Source organism: Eschrichtius robustus, chromosome 12 (genome assembly GCF_028021215.1).
Source record: "Eschrichtius robustus isolate mEscRob2 chromosome 12, mEscRob2.pri, whole genome shotgun sequence".
Taxonomy (NCBI): domain Eukaryota; kingdom Metazoa; phylum Chordata; class Mammalia; order Artiodactyla; family Eschrichtiidae; genus Eschrichtius; species Eschrichtius robustus.
In genome coordinates this window covers 48,148,775-48,169,695 of record NC_090835.1, presented here as the reverse complement: position 1 = coordinate 48,169,695, position 20,921 = coordinate 48,148,775, and the positions used below count along the sequence as shown (strand labels likewise).

At 45.6% G+C, this 20,921-nt stretch overlaps 1 protein-coding gene across 7 annotated transcripts in view; it reads right to left on the bottom strand.

Annotated features, from left to right (window-relative positions):
• Positions 1 to 20,921, bottom strand: part of ZNF197 (zinc finger protein 197) — a 66,622-nt gene that overhangs the window by 8,564 nt on the left and 37,137 nt on the right. The window contains exons 1-4 of one of the 7 annotated variants that reach the window (XM_068559123.1): positions 12,321 to 12,402; positions 6,618 to 7,091; positions 6,402 to 6,515; positions 2,309 to 5,559 (exon numbers count right to left, since the gene is read on the bottom strand). In XM_068559123.1, the coding sequence (XP_068415224.1) occupies positions 3,995 to 5,559; positions 6,402 to 6,456 (1,620 nt within the window). In that variant the 5' untranslated portion in view covers positions 6,457 to 6,515; positions 6,618 to 7,091; positions 12,321 to 12,402 and the 3' untranslated portion in view covers positions 2,309 to 3,994. Of the gene's footprint in view, positions 1 to 2,308; positions 5,560 to 6,282; positions 6,299 to 6,401; positions 7,092 to 12,320; positions 12,403 to 13,377; positions 13,451 to 20,921 lie in introns of those variants that run through there. The other 6 variants (XM_068559124.1, XM_068559127.1, XM_068559122.1 and 3 more) reach the window with 6 other exon arrangements.

Genomic DNA, 20,921 nt, shown 5'->3' with positions numbered 1-20,921 from the left:
AAATGGATTGGAGGAATGGACACCAAAAATATTCCACAAAACTAAAATGATCCTAGCCCTGCTCTAGACAGCAGCTGCAAGAGAGTGAAACTAGAGCTACCTGGGGTCAAGACTAGACTTCTGCATTATGTGGAAAGAAAGATGGGGTCAAAATGTAAAATCAACTTATTTCTCACCCTCACTTACATGCAGTAAGGTCTTATTCTGCGGGCCAAAAAGCTTCTTGATCTAAAGTGAGCTTCTTCCTTTCTCAGGAGCAGAGCCTACTAGACACAAGTAAAGAGGTGTCATGGAGCAGAGTTACAACCAATAAAGAGAAATCTGAGGGGAAAGCAAGGACACTGGAGTTTCAGTTTTACCTGAGACTAGGTGTGTGACCTTGGGCAAGTCCAACCATCTTTCTGTTTTCCCTTCTGTCGTTTTGAGGATCTAATGTGGCCTCATCCCGTGTCCTTCTGAAGTCACAAATTACATTTCGGCACACTGAACATAAGCAACACATTCTAATTCTTTATCATTCCAGAGCCCAAGGAAAGCCATAAGCTTCCATGTTGCGGTTTCCAGCTCAACTGCTCTCCTGCCAGGCCAGCATCACTGCTCAGCTCCTGTCTCTCTTATTTCATGGATATTCCAGTTGACATAGCTGTGCTTCTACAGCTGCATGGATTTTCCTCTTCCTGTTGACCCTGACATCAGTATATCTGAAAGCACTTTGTTAAACTATGATGGGACATTTAAATGCCTAACTTGTAACAAAACCAAAAAAATTCTTTGCTACATATTACTTTTTCTTATGAGATCCTCTCTGTAGGATCTCATAAGAAAAAGTATCAGAGTGGACCACACACTCTGCACCTTGGAGGAAGGTGCAGAATTCTTGCTTCTGGCAAACACTTCATGACATATTTATGTATTCACCTTTCTGCTCAGGTATACTCATGTATACCTCCTTTCTGCTGGTAACTGTGGACCTAAGTCACGACCTGCAGGTGGGCATGGAGAAATGTCTGACTTGATTTTAGTTGAGCTCAACAAATATTTATTGACTACCTACGAAATGCCAGAGACTGATGATACAAAGATGAATAAATTTCACTGGCTCCTGCCCTGATGGAGCTGAGTTCAGTGGAAAGAGAAAGATTTGTAAACTAGCCATTACAACCTAACATGATACATGAAATGATGAAGTTACAAAACACAGAAATAATACAAAAATATGTGAGGTCAGAGACAGCTTTGAAGAGATGTTGCCTGAGCACATTCATAAGTGACAAATGGGAGCCTCCCAGGCAAGCAGAAGCAAGGAAGGCAAACAGGCCATAGAAACAGTATGTGCAAAGGTGCCAAAGTAGAGTCCAGAGATAATGAGCCGTCACAGTAACTTGCACTATGGAACAGAACATGCAAGGAGTGTCCTCCGAGAATGGCAAAGGAGGCCTGGGCCAGATGAGGAGCCTCAGATGCCCGCTGAGGCTAGCACTTTATTCAGAGAGAGAACAACGGAGCTGCCACAGTTGTGTCTTGCAAAGACCACCCAGAAGAAATGTTAAAGATGGCCTAGTGGGACAAGAAACTGCAAGACTGGTTGGGAAAACATAAAAATAGCCTAGGAAATAAACCAGGGAGCTGGAATAAAGCAGCAGCAGTGGAGATGGCTTCCAGACTTAGGAGATAATGTCAACAGGATATAGTGGTTGATTGGATATGACGAGGGAAAGCTGAGGAAGAGGACAATTCCTAGACTTGGGGCCAAGCTGGAGTGGCTAGGTATATGGTGGGCCAGCAACTGAGAGAAAATCAGGAGCAAATATTTGCAAGGGTGAGAATATAGGATGAGAGTAAAGATGATATGTTCCTTTCCTTCCTGCTTCCCCAGGAAGTAAAAATGGTACCGGACTCTCTTAACCTGAGGATTAAAAACTCCATTTAATCCATTTTCTCCATTCCATTTTAGAAAATCTTTCTAACAGAAACTTAAGCATCTTTCACCCCTAAGGTTTTCCCATTTCTTCCTCAAGAAAATGCTCCCTTTCCTCTCTAATCTCCACTCAAGACTCCAAAGATGGTAGCATATAAATATTACTCTAAATATCAGGAAGTTCCTAAAGTTTTTGGTGGGCAAAGTTTGACTAAAATATATTAATTCAACAAATAAATATTTATTGAACATTTACTACATGCTAGCAATGAGTTTAGTGGGTTTTTTTCATTTAGAAAAAAATACATTGACATTTGCTTTCAGTAGACTATATATTTTTTCCATGAGCATAAAATATAAAGTTTTCATAGGGTTATTTTTGCCCATAAGATATTAATTTACTCAATTATGAATTGTCCTATGGCAGGTTTGAGAACATAATCTTTATAGCTGGAGAGGGAAAAGTATGTTATTTCTGCCACATTCCCATTATTGGTAATTAATTGCTCAAACCAATGCTTGTAAGACACTTGCTCTGGAAAAAAAAAATCGATGCTGAGTTCCAAATAACCATTCCAGAATTAACTTACTTTAGTTTTTTAATAGTCATATTTTTAAAACTATATAAGCTTCAGAGCATAGAAACTATTTCAAATACTAGTCAAAGGCTATCCTCACTTAATCTTCCAGAGCTGAATCTCTGCGTAGCAGTTAAGAACATGAAAGAGAATGGGAAAATAAAGGGGAAACATGCCCTTCCTTTCTCTCAAAAGAATAAAATACCATCACAGTCATGGCAAACCGTGTTATCTCAATTTTCAGGGATTTGAAAAAGAGGTAATTCTCTCTAGAATTCTTTCCAAATTCATCCCACGAGAGGTGTTTCCCTAGATACTCCTAATCCGCAGGGAATGATAAATATCCTGGAATGAGAGGCCCAATAAAAACAGAAATATCTGAGATCTAATGAATCCATGGTTAGAGCCACCAATGCCATGATTACACAAAACCTAGCAGTCTCCACTACGATGACCACTTCATCACCAATGCTTTCTCCTCTCTAAAGGCTAACAAAGTTCCACTTTGTTAATCCTAGTGGGCCCCTCTCCCCTGGTCCCTGTGCACTAGTGCCCCAGCCAAACTTACAAGAGACAGGTGTACAGCCTAGTCTAGGACAGGGATATGTGGGTGGCTTGCTCAGTCACAGGCAGGCTTCCTGCTCTGAGGCTTCTTAGCACTAGCAGCCTAGCACAAACCATTTTCTTTCTGGGTAAGATAATATTCCTCTGGGAAAGAGGTTAGGTCTTCCTCTCTGTGACCCTCTGAGCAGATCTGACTTCCTTCCCACAAACTGACATCATTCAAGAGAAGTCTCTCTTGATCTCTTATTTCCTTCTTAGCCCCAAGTCACCCTCCAGCTTGAAAGGATCAGGAAGCTCTCCCTCACCCTGATAAAAGCCTTCTTCACCAACTTTTCTGTAGCAATCAGCCCAGCTCTTGCCACATATCCCCTTATTTGCTGAATAGATGAATGACTAAGGATTCTGTTTTCACTTGTTTCTATCTCCCCTTCACGGGAACACTTCCACAGATGGGCAGCCTCCCCACGGTGGCATGGTCAGAGCGGCCTCAGGCATCTGCAGGCTACTCAGCACTACCTCAGAGCTGCTGCCACTTTCACACCGACAATCAATTTGGAAAAGCACCTCAGCCTATGACCAGTGAACACAGGTGACAAGTTGGGAAGGTGAAGCAGGGGTGTAATAAGGGAAACACAGTGCTAACTTAAATGGCACCTCCAGGTATGAGAATGCCATGGAGACAAAGGAATGGCAAAGAAAGAGCAAGGATTTCTCTGAAAAGTAGAAACTTCTTTCCTACCCTGTATTCCCAGATGCCCACCTGGAGTAGGCTCTGCATTCTCCAAGCTCCCACCTCCATTTCTCAAAATACCCTCCTGAGTGCAGTATCCAAGGCTCCTTTATCCTTCCCTCTAGGAACTCTTCCTGTCCCTCTTCCCCAGCCAGATTCCTAGTCACTGTCTCTAGAGAAACTGTCATAAACTGAATGCCAGGTTTATTCACCACTGTGAAGTTTCTGATGTCTGAAAAGGACTGAACTATGTCTGAAGAATTTTCCACATTCAATGCACTCATAAGGCTTCTCACCAGTGTGAATCCTGTAATGTTCACTAAGGTGTGCATACTTGCGGAAGGTTTTCTCACACTCACTACACTTATAGAGCTTCTCACCAGTGTGAGTTCTATGATGTTCAGTAAGAGACGTGTTGTGAGCAAAGGCTTTCCCACATTCCTGACACTTATAGGGCTTCTCTCCAGTATGAATTCTCATATGCTGAGTGAGGCAGGTATTCTGGTTAAAGCCCTTCCCACATTCATTGCATTTATAGGGTTTTTCTCCGGTGTGGCTTCTCTGATGCCGAATAAGGCAAATGCTCTGAATGAAAGCTTTACCACACTCACTGCATTTGTAGGGTTTTTCCCCTGTATGAATTCTCTGATGTTTAGTGAGTGGGGTGCTCTGAGCAAAAGCTTTGCCACATTCCTTACACTTATAGGGTTTTTCTCCAGTATGAATTCGCTGGTGTTTAATAAGGGATGGGCTCTGACAAAACGCTTTCCCACATTCCTTACATTTATAGGGTTTCTCTCCAGTATGAATTCTCTGATGCTGAGAGAGGTTTGCCTTTGTATGGAAAGTCTTCCCACATTCATCACATTTATAGGGTTTTTCCCCAGTGTGAATTCTCTGATGTTGTGTAAGATTTGAGTGTTTGCGAAAAGAAGAGCCACATTCATTGCATAAATAAGGTTTCTCACCAGTGTGAATTCTCTGATGATGGATGAGGTGTGTGTTCTGACTGAACGCCTTCCCACATCTATTACATTTATAAGGTTTCTCTCCAGTGTGAATTCTCTGGTGTTCAGTGAGATGTGAGTGATTGCGGAAGGAATTCCCACAGTCGTTACATTTATATGGTTTCTCTCCAGTGTGGATTCTCTGATGCTGAGTAAGAAATGATCGACATCGAAATGTTTTCCCACACTGCTCACATCCATATGGTTTCACCCCGGTGTGAATTCTTTGATGTCGAACAAGGAATGAGCTACGACTAAAAGTTTTCCCACATTCCTCACATGTGTAGGGTCTCGTATGAGTTCTCTGATGCTGGGTAAAGGATGAGCTCTGATTAAAAGTTTTTCCACATTCACTACATTTCCAAGATTTTTTCTGTGTAGAGAAGATCGGACAATTACTTTGGTCTGAAATCTCATTGGTGTATATGCTACTTGTCTCCCACTGATGTAGGCTCTCTTCTGTAGAAACCCTGAGATGTGTAACAAGGCTTGAGGTTAAAAGCACGCTTCTCTCAAAATTATATTCTTGTCTAATCATTTCTGGAGGTGCTTCCTTGTGGATGAAAGTTATTCCCCCAAAACCTTCTTGGAAAAGGCATGGTCCAGGAACCTCTCTGGGAGGGTTTTCCTTCATGCTCTCACATACATATTTTTCTGCAAATGTAGAATCCTGGTATTCATCCTCTTGGGATCTCTTTGATGCTATCCCTGGCAAATCAATTTCAGAGCCATCCTGCTCTGGAGCAGGCTTGTTCACCCAACCTGAAAAAAACCACCACAGTGAGTATCTCTTGTGCAAGGCAGAGTGCAAGCCCCTGAACTTATAGGGACCTAACTTTGACAGGTCTCAGTAATGGCCTATGAGTAATGGCCAATAAGAGCAAGTGGGGGTAGGACTTCCCCGGTGGCGCAGTGGTTAAGACTCTGCCTGCCAATGCAGGGGACACGGGTTCAAGCCTTGGTCCGGGAAGATCCCACATGCCGCATAGCAACTAAGCCCGTGTGCCACAACTACTGAGCCTGCAAGCCACAACTACTGAGCCCCTGTGCCACAACTACTGAAGCCCGCACGCTTAGAGCCCATGCACTGCAATGGAGAGTAGCCCCCACTCGCTGCAACTAGAGAAAGCCTGCGTGCAGCAACAAAGACCCAACACAGCCAAAAAAAAAAAGAGCAAGTGGGGCAAGTAATTCAGAGTTACAACTGGTGGAAAAGATCTGCATCAGGGTAAGGTGATCACCATTAATGAAAAATGAGTAGCTGCAGACACCAAGGAAGTGACAGAATCAGAGACCAGGGAGATTAAGGGAAAAAAACAAACAATAACAGACTAAGATTAGGGCAAGACAAGAAACATGGATGGTTTGTATTCAAAGAGTGGAGAGTGAGAGAATGTAAAAGTGCAAAATAGTGGAAATGAGATCAAATGACTGCCAGGGAAAAGCTGGCCTCAAGAGATGCTCACTCAATAGATGCTCACTCACATTCACCCCAGCATTCCTAAAAGAGAGGGTAATTTGCTCTCCTGAGTTTCATTCAGTTTCTCTTGTAAAATTTTCAAAGCCCTCCTGTTTCTTCCACTGGTGATCCCTTGCTTACTCACCTGGACAAATCTCTCTTTCAATCTCTCTCTCTCCAGCTCCTTGCATATTCAACATCCACAAATCTTCTCTTTGCTTTGATTGTAAAAGACTTCAAGGTTGAAAAACTGGGAGCCCTGCTCATAGAGGAAAAAAAGGTGGGGGAGGGGATATCACTGTCCCAGTAAACAGAAAAATGAGATAGAGCTGTTGCCTAAGGATATTATCTGGTAACTCACACAAAACCTGTCAGGACAGCAACGTGCCTACATCACCAAGAGTCAGGGTTGGTTTCCAGCTTTCTAGGTTAACAAACTCCATTTGTCAGCTGTCCAAGAAGTGGCAGCCAGACAGACTGACATATTAGCAAACACTCAGGTACTTGAGAAATAAATCAGAATGTTATTTATAAAGATAAAAATAACTATGAAGTGAATAGGCATATCCATGTCAATTAGTGCACTCTTTCCACTATACAATAATCTATATGAAAAGTCAATTAATATAATCAAACGTTGTGTTGGGAAATGGCCTCATAGCAAGGCTAATGCATTAAGTCTGATCCACCCACCTCCCCTATATGTCAAGGAGCTGGACAGTAGTTAGGGATTTCTATTTGATACAACCTAGAGATATGCTGATTGTCCTTTCTTCAAGATGTCTTATCAATTCAAAATCTTTTCTTCAGGCAGAGCTCAATATAAGAGTGCAGGCTGCAGTTGAAAAAACAAAAACACTTTGTGAAGTAATTTTTGACTTACAAAGAGTTGCAAAAATAGTATAGAGAGTTTCTGGTTTTTGGAAAGTCAAAATCATAACTGTTCATCCAAAAATGTCTCTCCATATAACCCTGAAGTGAGAAGTAGAATTGGAAGCATTATCTCAAGAAAAACAGAAGGCAGAGAGATGGTTTACCATAATCAAGAGCTCAGAAGGCATGGAAGAATAGGATGTCTGGTGAAGTATATAATAAGGCTGGCCCTGTGGACTTCTCATCAAGGTCTGTGCCTCGGTGTTGAGTTTTAGAGGTTTAAGAGGATCCTATCTGGGATTTCCTGATCCTCTTCCATAGCAGGGACATCCTCTTCCATAGCAGGGACCCACTGCAGAATCCTACAGAGACTCATGAAGTAGTGTGGGGTTTGGCTATAATCAGAGCTAGACTGTGGAGAAAAAGTCAGACATGCCCCCGCCTACCCAGAGCTTACGTCACAGCTCAACAAAGACATTAACACCAGTAGTTACAAATAAGGGAATTATAAAAGGAGAAATACTGGGTCCTGTAGAATGCAGAGCAGAGGGGACCTAATCTAATCTGGGAAAGAAAGCCTCCCTGAAGAAGAGATAAATAAGAATTAGACAGGTGAAGAGGGAAAAGAAGATACCAGAGAGATGAAACAGAATATACAAAAGGAATCAAGCCCCATACTTTGGAAGAATGAAAGAGATCTAGTAAGGCCAAAGTGTTAGGCACTAGAAATAAGACATGAAGCCCAAGGCAAGTAAATACAACCCTGCAAACCACTTTAAGGAATTTACCCTAAAGTGAGCAGAAAGCCATAAAAAGTACTGGAAAAGGTTTGAAAAATATGTGACATGATTAGATCTTCTATTAAACACACACACACACACACACACACAACTTATCCTTTTGCCCATAGAGCAAAGTGTGTACAAGGGGTGGAAGGTAGGAGGCAAGGTGAAGGCTGGAGGACCCCTTGGGAGGTTGTTTCAGCAGTCCAATAAGGGGACTGGGATGACTAAGAGACAGAAACAACAGGACAGGATGACTATTGGAGGGAGATGTGAGGGAGAAGGAGAAGTTGATGATAATTTGCTGGTTTGGGGCTTGAGAGATGACAGTGACCTTTAGTGAGAGGGGTAACACTGGTTTGAGGAGGAAAAAGATACATTCAGTTTGAAATATCAGGCATACATATATGGAACAGAGGACAGAGGTGTGGGCTGAAAACTTGTATTTAGAGTTTTTGTCATAAAGAAGGTAATTGAAATTCTGGGGGTAACAGATAAAATCATCAAAAGAGTGTAGCTAGGAAACCTCAACAGTGAGTTTACACATTTATAAGGAGGTTTAACTCTGGCTTTTGATTTTAGAGATTCCTAATCCCTAAAAGAAATAAGTAAACTAATTTAATATATGATAAAAATTGGCATTTCTAATCATAAAAAAATTGATTACTCACAATTTATGTTGGGACTGTTACTTAAGTATCTGGAAAAAACACTTAGTGAGATTCCTACCTCACACCACATACCAAAATAAACCGAAACCCAGTAAAGGGTTAAAAAATGTATTTTTGATTTATACATCAAGAAGTAGATAGACCTGATAGATAAAAGACTTCCTATTAACGAGTAAAGAAAAAAGATGAACTGATAGAAAAATGCAAAGTACAACAAATACACCAAGAATTTAAAAAGGCCAATAGACATACCAAAACAAAGTTTCACCTCACTGGTAATCAAAGAAATGGGAATTGAAAGAATGAAGAATCAATTTTTATATCAAGTTGGAAACTCTCTCTTTAATGCTAAAACTCAAAACTGGCAAAGGTGCAGGGAAAGAGAGCTTCTCACACACCACTGGTGGGAATGTAAACTGGTACCATCTTTCTAGAGCTAACTGGCAATATACTGGGTTGGCCAAAAAGTTCGTTCGTAAGATGTTACAGAAAAACACGAATGAACTTTTTGGCCAACCCAATATATTAGGTCTTAAAGTTGTAGGCTGAGTGGCAGTTGGGACACCACAATCACCATTTTGTAGGTACAGAAAGTCAGAACAAAATTCTCAATCTGTACTATATGCAACACCGGCAATGGATCTCAGAAGATCCTCAGTCATCAGTATGTCATAAAAATGCCTATATTATTTAACCTAGTAATTCTACTGTTAGAACTTTTTCATGGAGAAGGAACCTCCCAGAGTGGGAGAAAAAAACCCAAACTGAACTCTTTTGCTACCTGTAAAAAAAAAAAAAAATCCCCTGAAATGTTGTTGGAAAACACAATTTTTCTGTTGATGGACACTGTGGCTTAGCAATTTAGCAAAGTATGGTACTTCCACTTGGTGGAAATTATACAGACATCAGATAATTGAAAATGAAAATATGTGACAATGTGGAAAAATACTTATAGGCAAATGTGAAAAAAAACCACAGGATATTAAAATTTCAAATACAATCTAACGTCATATATGTATGTTAAAATATACATATGAATAAGATCAAGAAGGAAAAGTAATCACCACCATGTTGATATAAATTATGAATGATTTTCTCTTCTATTTTCCAAATTTCCTCAATTATCTATATTTTGCCTTATTTTTAAAAAACTTAAATCTCTCAGAATATCTATCAATTTGTTAGCCATGATCATCTTGAGGAATAAGATTATGGTAAACTTTTGTTTTAAGGCCTTTCTTTTTGCAATGTTTGAAAGTTTTCCTGTAGAAATAAGTAAATAACTCTGTAATCAGAGAAAACAAGTGAAAAAAATATAATCAGAGATAAGCACAGAGACGTATATACAAAGATCACATTGTTACTATAACTGTAAAAAATACAGGCAAGTAAACATTGATGGCATATCAATATGATAGATTATGAAACTATTAAGAGTCATGTTTGCAAAGAATATCCATGAGAAAATACAATATGTTAAAAACTGGAGACTACAAAACACTAAAACAAAAAATATGCACATATATACCAGTACTAAAGTAAACTTGCAATAAACAGAAACTATTATTACTACACAGATATATACAAAACACACACATAAGAAAGGACAGAGGAAAACCCACTAAAATGTCAACAACTGATCTCTAGGTCATTTAATGGGTTACTTTATTTTGTCCTTTATATCCTTCTACATATTTCATTTTTCCTGCAATAAACATGAATTACTTTTATAGTCAGTAAAACATTTAAAAATAAGAGATCTCACTCAGGGGTTTAAACACCCTCCCCCCCCCCAAAAAAACCTTTCTTTTCAATGCCACACCTAATGGATATGGTATTGGTTTCCCTTTCAAAATAAGATCAAAGTGGCAAAGTGGACTGGACTGGGACTCAGGAAACTTTGCTCCGCCATAGCCCACATGAGCAGGCTATTTATCTGAAAAAGGTGACAAATTAGATAATATCCAACGAGTCCTTCCAGCTCCAACGTTCTGTGAAACCCCTGACTAAATTTTTTTTTTTTTTGGCTGCGCCACACAGCTTGTGAGATCTTAGTTTCCCGACCCCAGGGATTGAACCCAGGCCCTCAGCAGTGAAAACTCGGAGTCCTAACCACTGGACCACCAGAGAATTCCCTAAATGAGTTAATTAATTCACGTAAAGCATTTATAAAGATATCTGCCACATATCAGGCACTCAACAGGGGTTAGGCATTATTATGTTTGAGAAGGACACGTTGGTGACAACCACTGCCCTCCAGTCGTGGATCATCTGCGCTGTTTGTCTACGCCAAAAGTTAGCAAACCTTGCCTTTGTAGTTTGAAAACAGAACCAGACAATAGGTAAACAAGTGATCTTGGTTGTGTTTCAATAAATTTTTTTTTACAAAAACAGGTGGTAGACCAAAATTTAGCCCATGAGCCACAGTCTGCTGTCCCCCTGGCCTCTAAGTTGCCCAGAATAGGATGTACAGGTGCTTCCACAAATACATAATGTGGAATAATCTGTTGGTGATTTTAAGATGCTGAAAGGATCTATCTGAATCCAGATTTGGGGGAAACGGGTATTATGGTGAACGGACATATATATCTCCATCCTCATCTTGCTTAACTAAGAGGGATCTGGCTTCCTCCTCATGCCTTGTAAGCTTTCTCCCTGCTGCCACTTCCCTACCCCTCTAGAAGGATTCTGGGGAAGCCAGGTGGGGTTTTCCAAGAATTTGAAACTACAATTCCTTCAATAAGACCACACTTAAATGTACTCTTCTCTGAAGCCCTTCTTGATTTGCCTGTTGGCCCCAAGTAACGTATTCTTCCAGGCTGCAGCAGCACACTGGATCTATCTCTTCTGCAGCCTTGGGTCATTCAGTAGCAATGTGTCCTCGGATAAGTTACCTATTCTCTCGTACCTCAATCTCCTCACTAAAAACTAGACAATACGTTGCTGTGAAGGTTAAATAAATTAGCACAACTGCTTAAAACAGTGCCTGGTACACGTTAAGTGCCAAATAAATGTGTTTTAAAACATTACCACAGAAATCTGCTCACATATATATCTTCCAGCACTACAGAGGAAGCGTCTTCCCATTTGGCGGGCTCCGAGGTCACTCACCCTGTAGCCCCGCCTCTAAACCCTGTGAAATATTTGGCAAGTAATGGATAGTAAATTTTTGTTGTTAGACGTTAACATTTCCATACGTGCTATCACGTACATGCTATCAACTGAGCTTTAGAGAGAAAAGAAGGCAGTGACAATCCAACTTTATAGAGATCAGGAAACCGGCTCTATCATGGGTAATTATAACCCAGGTCTCGAGACTCCCTAGCTAGTGCGCTTTACACTATTTGCCTTCTCCTCTTAAGTCGGTCCCTTAAAAAAGTGTGAGCTGCAGGACTGGTTGGGGGAAGTAGCTGGTATCCAGACCGAGAACTCTGGCCCCAGGATTTCATTTCCGAACACGGGTCCTAGATCTTGATCATTTATCCATCACTCAATCATCATTCATTCATTTATTCACTTCACCATCTTCTTAGGCGTGTCCTCTGTGCCAGGCCCTGGTGAGTGCAGTGTTGAAGCTGCAAGCCGGGCCGGGCCGCCGGGAGTTCGCAGCCGCCGTGCAGGCAGCAATCCGGGGAGAACGAGGCCCGGGCGGGCTTGCTACATAAACCTGGGCCGCCGCCACAGCTGAGACGCACCCGGAGCCGCTGCCTTCCCCTCCCTTGGGCCCCGCCCGCTCACCGTGATGTCCGGCGGCTCCCAGCGGGGCGGCGACCACGGTCCCGGAGGTACACAGAAACCCAGGGCACAGGCTCACCCGCCCGGAACGGAAGAACAGCAGCGCGACCGGTAGTGCGTCATCAGCGACCCCCGAAGCGCAGCCCTCGCTTGCCTCTCTAGGAATCGGGAGGGGCCTCTCGATAGGGGCCTCATAGAAGCCGATCGCGGGCTGGTTTCCCTCCAAGCCCAGTGGTGTGCCTGATGTCCCATGAAAGACTGCCTTCACCTGGAACACAGTGACCACCTCATGCCTGGGGAAAACTGTAGATGGGGGCGTTAGGGTTGGAAAGATTGCTAAGTGGGAGTCAGAACGGGCCATCTCGGACTTCCCTGGTGGCGCAGTGGTTAAGAATCCGCCTGCCAATGCAGGAGACATGGGTTCGAGCCCTGGTCGGGGAAGATCCCACATGCCACTGCGCAACTAAGCCCATGCGCCACAACTACTGAGCCTGTGCTCTAGAGCCCGCGAGCCACAACTCCTGAGACCACGTGCCACAACTACTGAAGCCCACAGGCCTAGAGCCTGTGCTCTGCAACAAGAGAAGCCACCCAATGAGAAGCCCGCTCGCCGCAACTAGAGAAAAGCCCGTGCGTAGCAACAAAGACCCAAGGCAGCCAAAAATAAATAAATAAATTTATTAAAAAAAAAAAAAAAAGAATGGGCCATCTCAGCAAGGGAGTAGTACATTCCATCTGCTAAAAATAGCTCCTGATTATGAACCTTGACCTCAACACTGGGCTCTGACCAGGGAGGCCAGCCTGGTGTTTCTTCCGGGTGTGAGTGGTCTGGTGGCAGACGAGATGGGAGCTCTGGCTGAAGGCCTTCCTGCACTGGGTGCGGCAATAGGTCTTCTTGCCCGTGTGGCTCTGCGGGTGCACCAGGAGGCGAGGGCTTCAGCTGAAGGCCTTGCGGCACTCAGGGCACACGTAGGGCTTCACCCCAGTGTGCACCCTCTGGTGCAGGATCAGGTGGGAGCTGCGCGTGAAGGCCTTCCCACCCGCCCCGCACCCACACGACTTCTCCCGTGTGCATTCTCTGGTGGACCATGAGAGTGGAGCTCTGGCTGAAGGCCTTGCCATACTCAGTACATGTGGAGAGATTTTTGCTGGGGGCAAGAAGTGTTTTGGTTTTTTTTTAACTTTCATATACCCCCTGATAAAAAGGGAACAAGATTGGAAATGCACTATGCAAGGAAGTAGAATAACACTCCCTCTGGAATAAAGATATATCAATCATTGGTCTTTCATGGGCCTTCTACTTTTTCAGAATAAAATGAAAACACACACTCATTCACAAGAGAGGTACTTGAAAAGAGGTGAAAAGAACAGAGTAAAGGCACCAATCTATCCACAAGTCTATCTGTAGCATCAGTCATATAAAGATTCTATATACATTAAATCAATATATTCCTGAATTGAATTCCCTTTGAATTAAAAATTGCCATTGAAAAAAGCTCATTAACAAGTCTCTCCTCACTTACTTGTCTGCAGGCTGTTCAGAATGCCCTGCTGTCCTGCTCCCCTCTTTTCTGGCTTCCCCAATGCACAGACCTCTGGAATCTCTCCCTGGAGTCTTCCAAAGAATTCTTTCAGTTTGCTCTAGAATCAAATCCTCCTTTTCAACTTTGGTCTCACTATCTGAGCAAGGCATAGAAGATAAAAACAAATAATATATAGCAAAAAGAAAAAGAGAATCAGCTTTATATTCTAGACAGGAAAGAGACTATACTGGGATTTAAGGAAACCCAATAAATGACTTCTCTCTTTAAATAAGCAACATGGGGAAATTCCCTGGTGGTCCAGTGGTTAGGAGTCCGTGCTTTCACTGTTGAGGGCCTGGGTTTGGGGAACTAAGATCCTGCAAGCCATGGGGCATGGCCAAAATAAATAAATAAATAAAAGTAAAGAATCAACATAGCACTGGGGCCAAGAGTGTGGTCTCTGGGGCCAGACTGCTGAGGTGAAATCCTGCCTCTGTCACAAGCAGTTACTTGACCTCTCTGTGCCTCAGTTTTCCTATCTGTAGAATGGATTAATGCTAGTACCTATTTCATGATGTTTTTAGAACATCATGAAATTATGATTTCACTATAATTCCATTATTCATTATAATAGTTCTAATACATTAGAACTACCTAATGCTAGTACCTATCTCATGATGTTCTTAGAATTTAAAAATTTAATGTCCATAAAGTGTTAGCTAGGTAAGTGTTAGCTATTAGTAAAATTCTCTGCTCAATTGACAAATAAGATATGCAAAGACCAATATATTATCTTTATTACTGAAAAGCTGATATTGTTGAATGTGGCTTATAGTTGCAGTCAAGTGAGGTTACTAACACCGAATCCCAGGATTAGATAGCATTAACCACCCAGGGACACAGTGCTGGGCTACCATGGGTTTGCCCCTGTAACACCTGCAGCAAAGAGGAACAGGACGGACACATGGTCTCTGTGGAAAAACTGGACCCCAAGGGTGAGGAAGGAGGAGGGCTGGCTTTCACACAGACTTTTCCAAAGTCATCAATCAAATCCAATCCCTTTTTGTCTTAGGGCAAGAGTGAGTGTGGGGTCAGAGAGAGGATACAAGTGTTACACCAGTGAGCTTCCTGAAACATCAGGAGTGAGGGAGTAGAGTATTTAAATTCATAATTTTTCTATACATGCACCATGGTTTCAGAGTATGGGCAGAGAAAGAACAAAAGAAAAAGAAAAAGAAAGGGCAGTAAAGGAAAGCTTGCATTCTGAGGAAGAGGCAGAGATGGCTCTGTCACCAGAAATGTGCCCAGGGAGGGCCATGCCTGCAGATGTAAAGACTGCCAAAACAGGAGGGGACACGCGGGATGTCTTGGGAACTGGCCAAAGCAGCAAGTGAAGGTCAGAGAAGGGCTTGGATGTGGACTGTGGGGCCCTAGGAGTCAAGGAGCTTGAGCGCATCCCCCTTGCCAGCGAGAGAGAGGCAGGATGAAAACTCCTGAGAGGGAACTGAGGGGTCCATGCAATCAGGTAGGGCAGGGGAGCAGGGAGCTACGAGGTAGGCAGGGCCAAGGGCCTGCTGTGGGCAAAGCCAGGCCCTGGGATTGGCAGTGGGGCAGGGAGGCGGTGCACAGAGGTGTGGATCCCCAGCCTCACAGCCTACAAGCTTAGTCTAGGTGGGAAGAGAGAACAGAGTGGCCGACCCTCCAAATCGGTGGGGATAGACACACTCTGCCCCTTTTCACCCTACATCTACAGGAAATAGAAGAGGAAAGGAGACCCGCTCAAGGAGGTCCAGGAGAGGGAACTCGGCCTTTGCTTCCAGGAGGGCTGCAGAAGCAGGGGAGCATCAAAACGCCAAGGAAGCTCCTTAGCAGAGCAGTTCAGTTTCCTCCCTTTGCGACTGGGAGAGCCAGGGATACAAAACTCAAGCCCAACACCGGGAAACAGTGATACCTGGTCAAACTGTTTTTGAGCACATTCTCGAAGAGCAAAGAACAGTTTGGAGGGTAGAGGTGGCCAGGGTCTACCTCAGTCCAGCCTGAGCCCTCACTGTGATCTTATCTCCCATCCCCTAACCCCCTTCTCGGCTTCCCTGAACTTTCTGGTCATATCCATGCTCCCTAAAAAAGATTTCTCGCCTGTTTCTTTTCTCTCGTCTTCCTCATGGCCTGGAGCGGTCAATCCTCGTCCTTCTACTCACCGCAACTGCCCAGCCACCCAGCCACCCACCCGTCCATCATCTGGGACCGGCTCAGGTCGCACCTCCCTCAGGGAGTCTTAGTCTGCCCCTCCCCAAGCTCCCAGTGATTGGCCCCCTCCTGTCTCCTCAACCACCTCGGCTATCCAGCCCCACTGCTTTGACAAAATGACTTCATATTTTTTTGTGAATTAGGTTTCTCTTTCCCATCTGTCCATTTTATCTTCCCAACGAGGCTATGAGTTTTTGCAGGGCCACAGCTGAATCCTATGATGCCTACAGCCTTCCTAACCTGGTGCATTGGTGCAGGTCTCTGTGATGACACAGTGCTGGCTAGGCATAATCCCTGCCCTCAAATCTACCAAAAGGAGGGACTTCCCTGGTGGCGCAGTGGTTAAGAATCCACCTGCCAATGCAGGGGACACAGGTTTGAGCCCTGGTCCAGAAAGATCCCACATGCCACAGAGCAACTAAGCCCGTGTGCCACAACTACTGCTACTGAGCCTGCGCTCTAGAGCCCGCGAGCCACAACTACTGAGCTTGCGTGCCACAACTACTGAAGCCCACATGCCTAGAGCCCGTGCTCCACAACAAGAGAAGCCACCGCAATGAGAAGCTCGCTCACCGTAACGAAGAGTAGACCCCGCTTGCCGCAACTAGAGAAAGCCCGCGCGCAGCAACGAAGACCCAGCACAGCCAAAAAAAAAAAAGAGGCATATGCTGAAGAGTCATCTCCAGGAGGGGATGTGGGCCCCACACAGTCACAAAAGCATCCCTCCCAAAGCACACCTTCTCTTCTTGGACAGGGAGCTCAGCCTGACTAATAATCACAGCAATGCGACATGACAGTTCACAGCCTCGTCCTGGCCCCGTCTCCTTGAAGCTCACCACCCTGTGACGCTGGCTGGGCAGGTGAGGAAATTGACTGGGAAGCTGGCTGGGCTGGTGAGGAGTCTGTGGCTTCCTAGAGATGACCCAACAAGCCAGAGGCAGAGCAGGTCCTCAGATGACCCTCAGGGCTGCCTGGCACTCAGCACTCAGTACGAGCTGGCCACTCTGACACTGGGTTAATAAGAAAGAAATGAGCCCAGTGCATCTGCGCTAATACACCTAAAGGTCCAGGACCCACGGGGGAACCAAGAATGGCTTATGAGAAGGCCAGAAGGTGAGTCCCACCCCTGCCCTGGCAACCCCTGGTCCTTTTCTCACCCTCTTCTAGGGCCAGCCTGTCTCCCCACCTCTCACGGCCAGCGGTGGTCCACCAGGCTCCAAATGGGAGCTCCGCTCAGCCCTGCCGGTGGTGTTCCCAAGGCTAGAGCCACAGCCGGGGCTCCTCCTCTGTCAGGCTCACGGGGCTTGTCCTCACTCGCGTGCATCGCATTCTCACTCAACTCCCTGATGGCAAAGAAGAAACCCTGATGTGTTCCTGACTGTGACTTCCTCAGGCTCAGGGAGTGTCACCTGAAGGGGCAGTAAACACTGTTCAACACAGAGCTGGCCCATCCTGGGAGGGTCACTGGCTCTTGAAGGAGGCAGGGGCAGCTTTGGGACCAGGCCTCCTGTGAACACAGCTCACGACAGTGGGCACCCATTGTTCCAAAGGCAGGCTGGAAGGAAGGACAGGTGCTCCAGGCCACCCCGGGCACTGGAAGCCACTCCAGCACCCACAGCTGTCTGGGACCAGGGGTCATCCATCCTGCTCTTGCCTCAGTCCAGACCCTGCTAGAGACTCTTACTTCCTGAGACATCCCCTCATGGCTTCTGGCCCCAGGGGTCACAGAACCACCTGGCTCCTTCCTCAGCACAGTGGTTCCTTGGACTCTCATCTAAACAGATTCTACCTTTTGGGACCTGAGTTATGACTTTACATCTCCCCTCCCTGACCTGTTTCCTATCCTCTCAACAGCCAAGGCCTCTGCTCCTTAGTCTCAAGCTTCAGGTAGATTTGGTGTAACTTCCAGCACCAGTGATGGGGGAATCCAGCCCAGCTCCAGGGGCAGGACTGAGCTTGGCTAAGGCCTTTGCTGTCCCCAGTCCCTGCCCAGGTGAGGGCCCACCACCACCAGGGGACAAAAAGGAACAGCTTCTCCGCGGCTCCTGCCACTGATGTCTATGGGTGAGGCAGTCAGCAGGAACTGCACCCCATGTTGAACTGCGAAAGTAAAAATGTTTTCCCAGTCAGGTAAGGCTTGGCTTCTTTTATCCATGCCTACCCTGTCCTCCAGCAGGAATATGGCAGGTCTCTGCAACCAGGCAGCTTTTTAACGGTTACAGAGCCATTTCAAACTCATTTCATCCCAGCCTCCTGCCTGGAGTGGAAGAGAGGACTTACGTTCGGAGAGGTTAGGGATTTGTCCTGGGTTGGAGGTAAGTGAGGGGCAGGGCCAGTCTAGAATGCTCTCTTCCCCAACAAGAGGTTTGGGAAAATAATCCCGTCCGCAGCGGCACGTCTGCTTTGTGTCCACCGGCCCGAGGCCGGCGAAATGAGCTCAACAGGACCGGGATCCCAGGGTCTTGGAGGAAGCCGCCCTTGAGCTGGTATGAGCCCCTCCTCTTCCAACGCCCTGCCCCTCGCCCTCCCACCCTGTCCGACCCCTTTCCCCGCCCCGGCACTCTCTCCTCCACGTCTCTGCTCTTCCCCATCCCCACCGCATATTCTCCCCGCGCGGGCCGCGGCCCCAAGCCCACTGCCCCCACTCCCCACCCCCGTGGCAGCCTTCCTCCTCCCCTTAAGCTGACCTCAGGCTGCAGCCCCTCCCCCGCTTTCCCAACACACCCCATCCCAGCGCCGGACTGCGGCCGCGTCCTCTCCCTCCCTCGCCCGGGACTGCGGACCCCGCCCTCTCCTCCATCCCCAGCAAGCCTGGCCTACCCCGCCCCTTCCGGCTATCCCCTCTTTCTCCGGCAGCTGCCCCTCCCCTGGGCCGCCACCCCCGGCTCACCCGGGCGCGAGCCTGCCTCTCCCAGACCGCGGATCCTCGGCGACCTGAGAGCGGCCCAGTGAAATGGCCGGGGTGGGAGCACCCAGCTGCCGGCTGCTGCCCCGCAGCTCCAGGAAGCAGGGAGGTGTCTCCATCTTCGTGGAGCTTCTGCTCAGTTCCTCCCGCTGGACTCCGAGGAAAAGGGGAGGGCTGCGGGGCCAGGACCCAACTCGGTCCTTGCTACAAAATGGATTTCAAACGGAACTATCTCAAAGACTAGGCGACATCATGGGAGAATGTATAATCTTTAAGAGGGCAAGTCTTTGATTTGACATTAAATCCTAAATATCCGAACAGCAAAAACTAAAGTAAAAGGACTAAACTGTAAACTGCGGAAAATGTTTGCAACACATCTGGCAGATGAGAAGAGTAACTTCTTTACTACAGAATTGGTAGAAATAAATTCCTAAGAGGATCAACAACCCAACAGAAAAACTTGTTAAGAACATGAGCAAGCAATTCACACAAAAAAGAAATACACCTGGCTTTTAAACACAAGACATGATATTCAGTTTCACTCATAATTGAATGCAAGTGAAAACATGAGAGCATTTTTCATTTATCAGATCAGAAAAGACAAACAATAGTTCTATAGAGGATTCAGGGAAGTGGGCATTTTCATACACATACTGTACTGGGAACTGCATTTGCAATTTCTATCAAAATATCAAAAGTACCTACCCTTTATCAATATATCCTGCAGACAAAGTCGTGCACATACCAAGGACAATGTGCCGGAATATTCAGCATGGCATTGTTTGCAAAAGCAAAAGATAGAAAAGAAGCTACATGGCCACCAATAGGACACTTGCTCATGAATCATGGTACATCCATACAACAGACTATCACACGGCAGTGAAAAAAAGAATGAGGTAGACCTTACAGGGTAACACGGAACCATCTCCAAGACACACTAAGCTTAGTGAACCCTAAGCTCGTGTGTGTGTGTGTGTGTGTGTGTGTGTGTGTTTAAGGGAGAATACAAAAGACTGTAAATGCATGTCTGGAAGGATCCCCCAAGAAATTGACAACGGTTATCTCTGGGGTGCTCCTACCTAGGGTACTCTGGACTGGGAGGGAGATGACTTTTTCATTGTCTGCTCTTGTACCACTCAACTTTTCACCCCAGGCAAGCCCTGTTCTTCCAATTTAACAAAGCACTTTTAGATGAGGAGAGGGGTTCATGGAGGCGCACTGAGAAAGTAGCTTGGGAAAAGGGAGAATGGGCTTTGGCCTCAGTTATTCCAATCCTGTGACTACTGACTTTGAAAATGGAGATAAGAGAACTTCCCTCCTCAGGTGAGGTTGGAATGAGATAAGAAACATTTGGCATTTAGCACAGTGCCTAGCACACAGGAACCCCTCAACTAACAGAGCAGTTACAACCTTGCTATTGGCCCAGCAGGGGGGCCTGGGTAGCCAAGTAGCCTGCTAGGACTTGGGTTGCCTCCTTCTACCCATGGCGACACAGGGCAGCCCCACAAAGAAACCAGGACCTCTCGGGCCCGGGTCCTTACAGGGTGTGGAGGGCTGGATTTCTGGCTTGGGAATTTGCTGCTTGCTCTTCCATGCCCCAAAGGCTGCCTGCTCATCCCCTCTGTCCCTTCTCCTCTGGCACCTGCCGCTGCTTGGGTCAGAATCCTAGGGTCTCTCTCGGACTCTGACAAAAGCTGTCTATATGGTTTCCCGGATCCTTTCTCCCCTCACCAGCCCAGCCTCCACACTCCAGCCACAGCTGCATGTCACAAACATTGGGGTTACATATATGCCTCAGCTGAATCCCTTCGCCTGGCATTAGGTCCTTGGTAACTGGCCACTTTATTTCCCCAGACCCTTATTCTGCTGTTCCCCACTACCCATTCCATACCCCACAAGGATGCCTTACCACTCCAAACAAGCCATAAT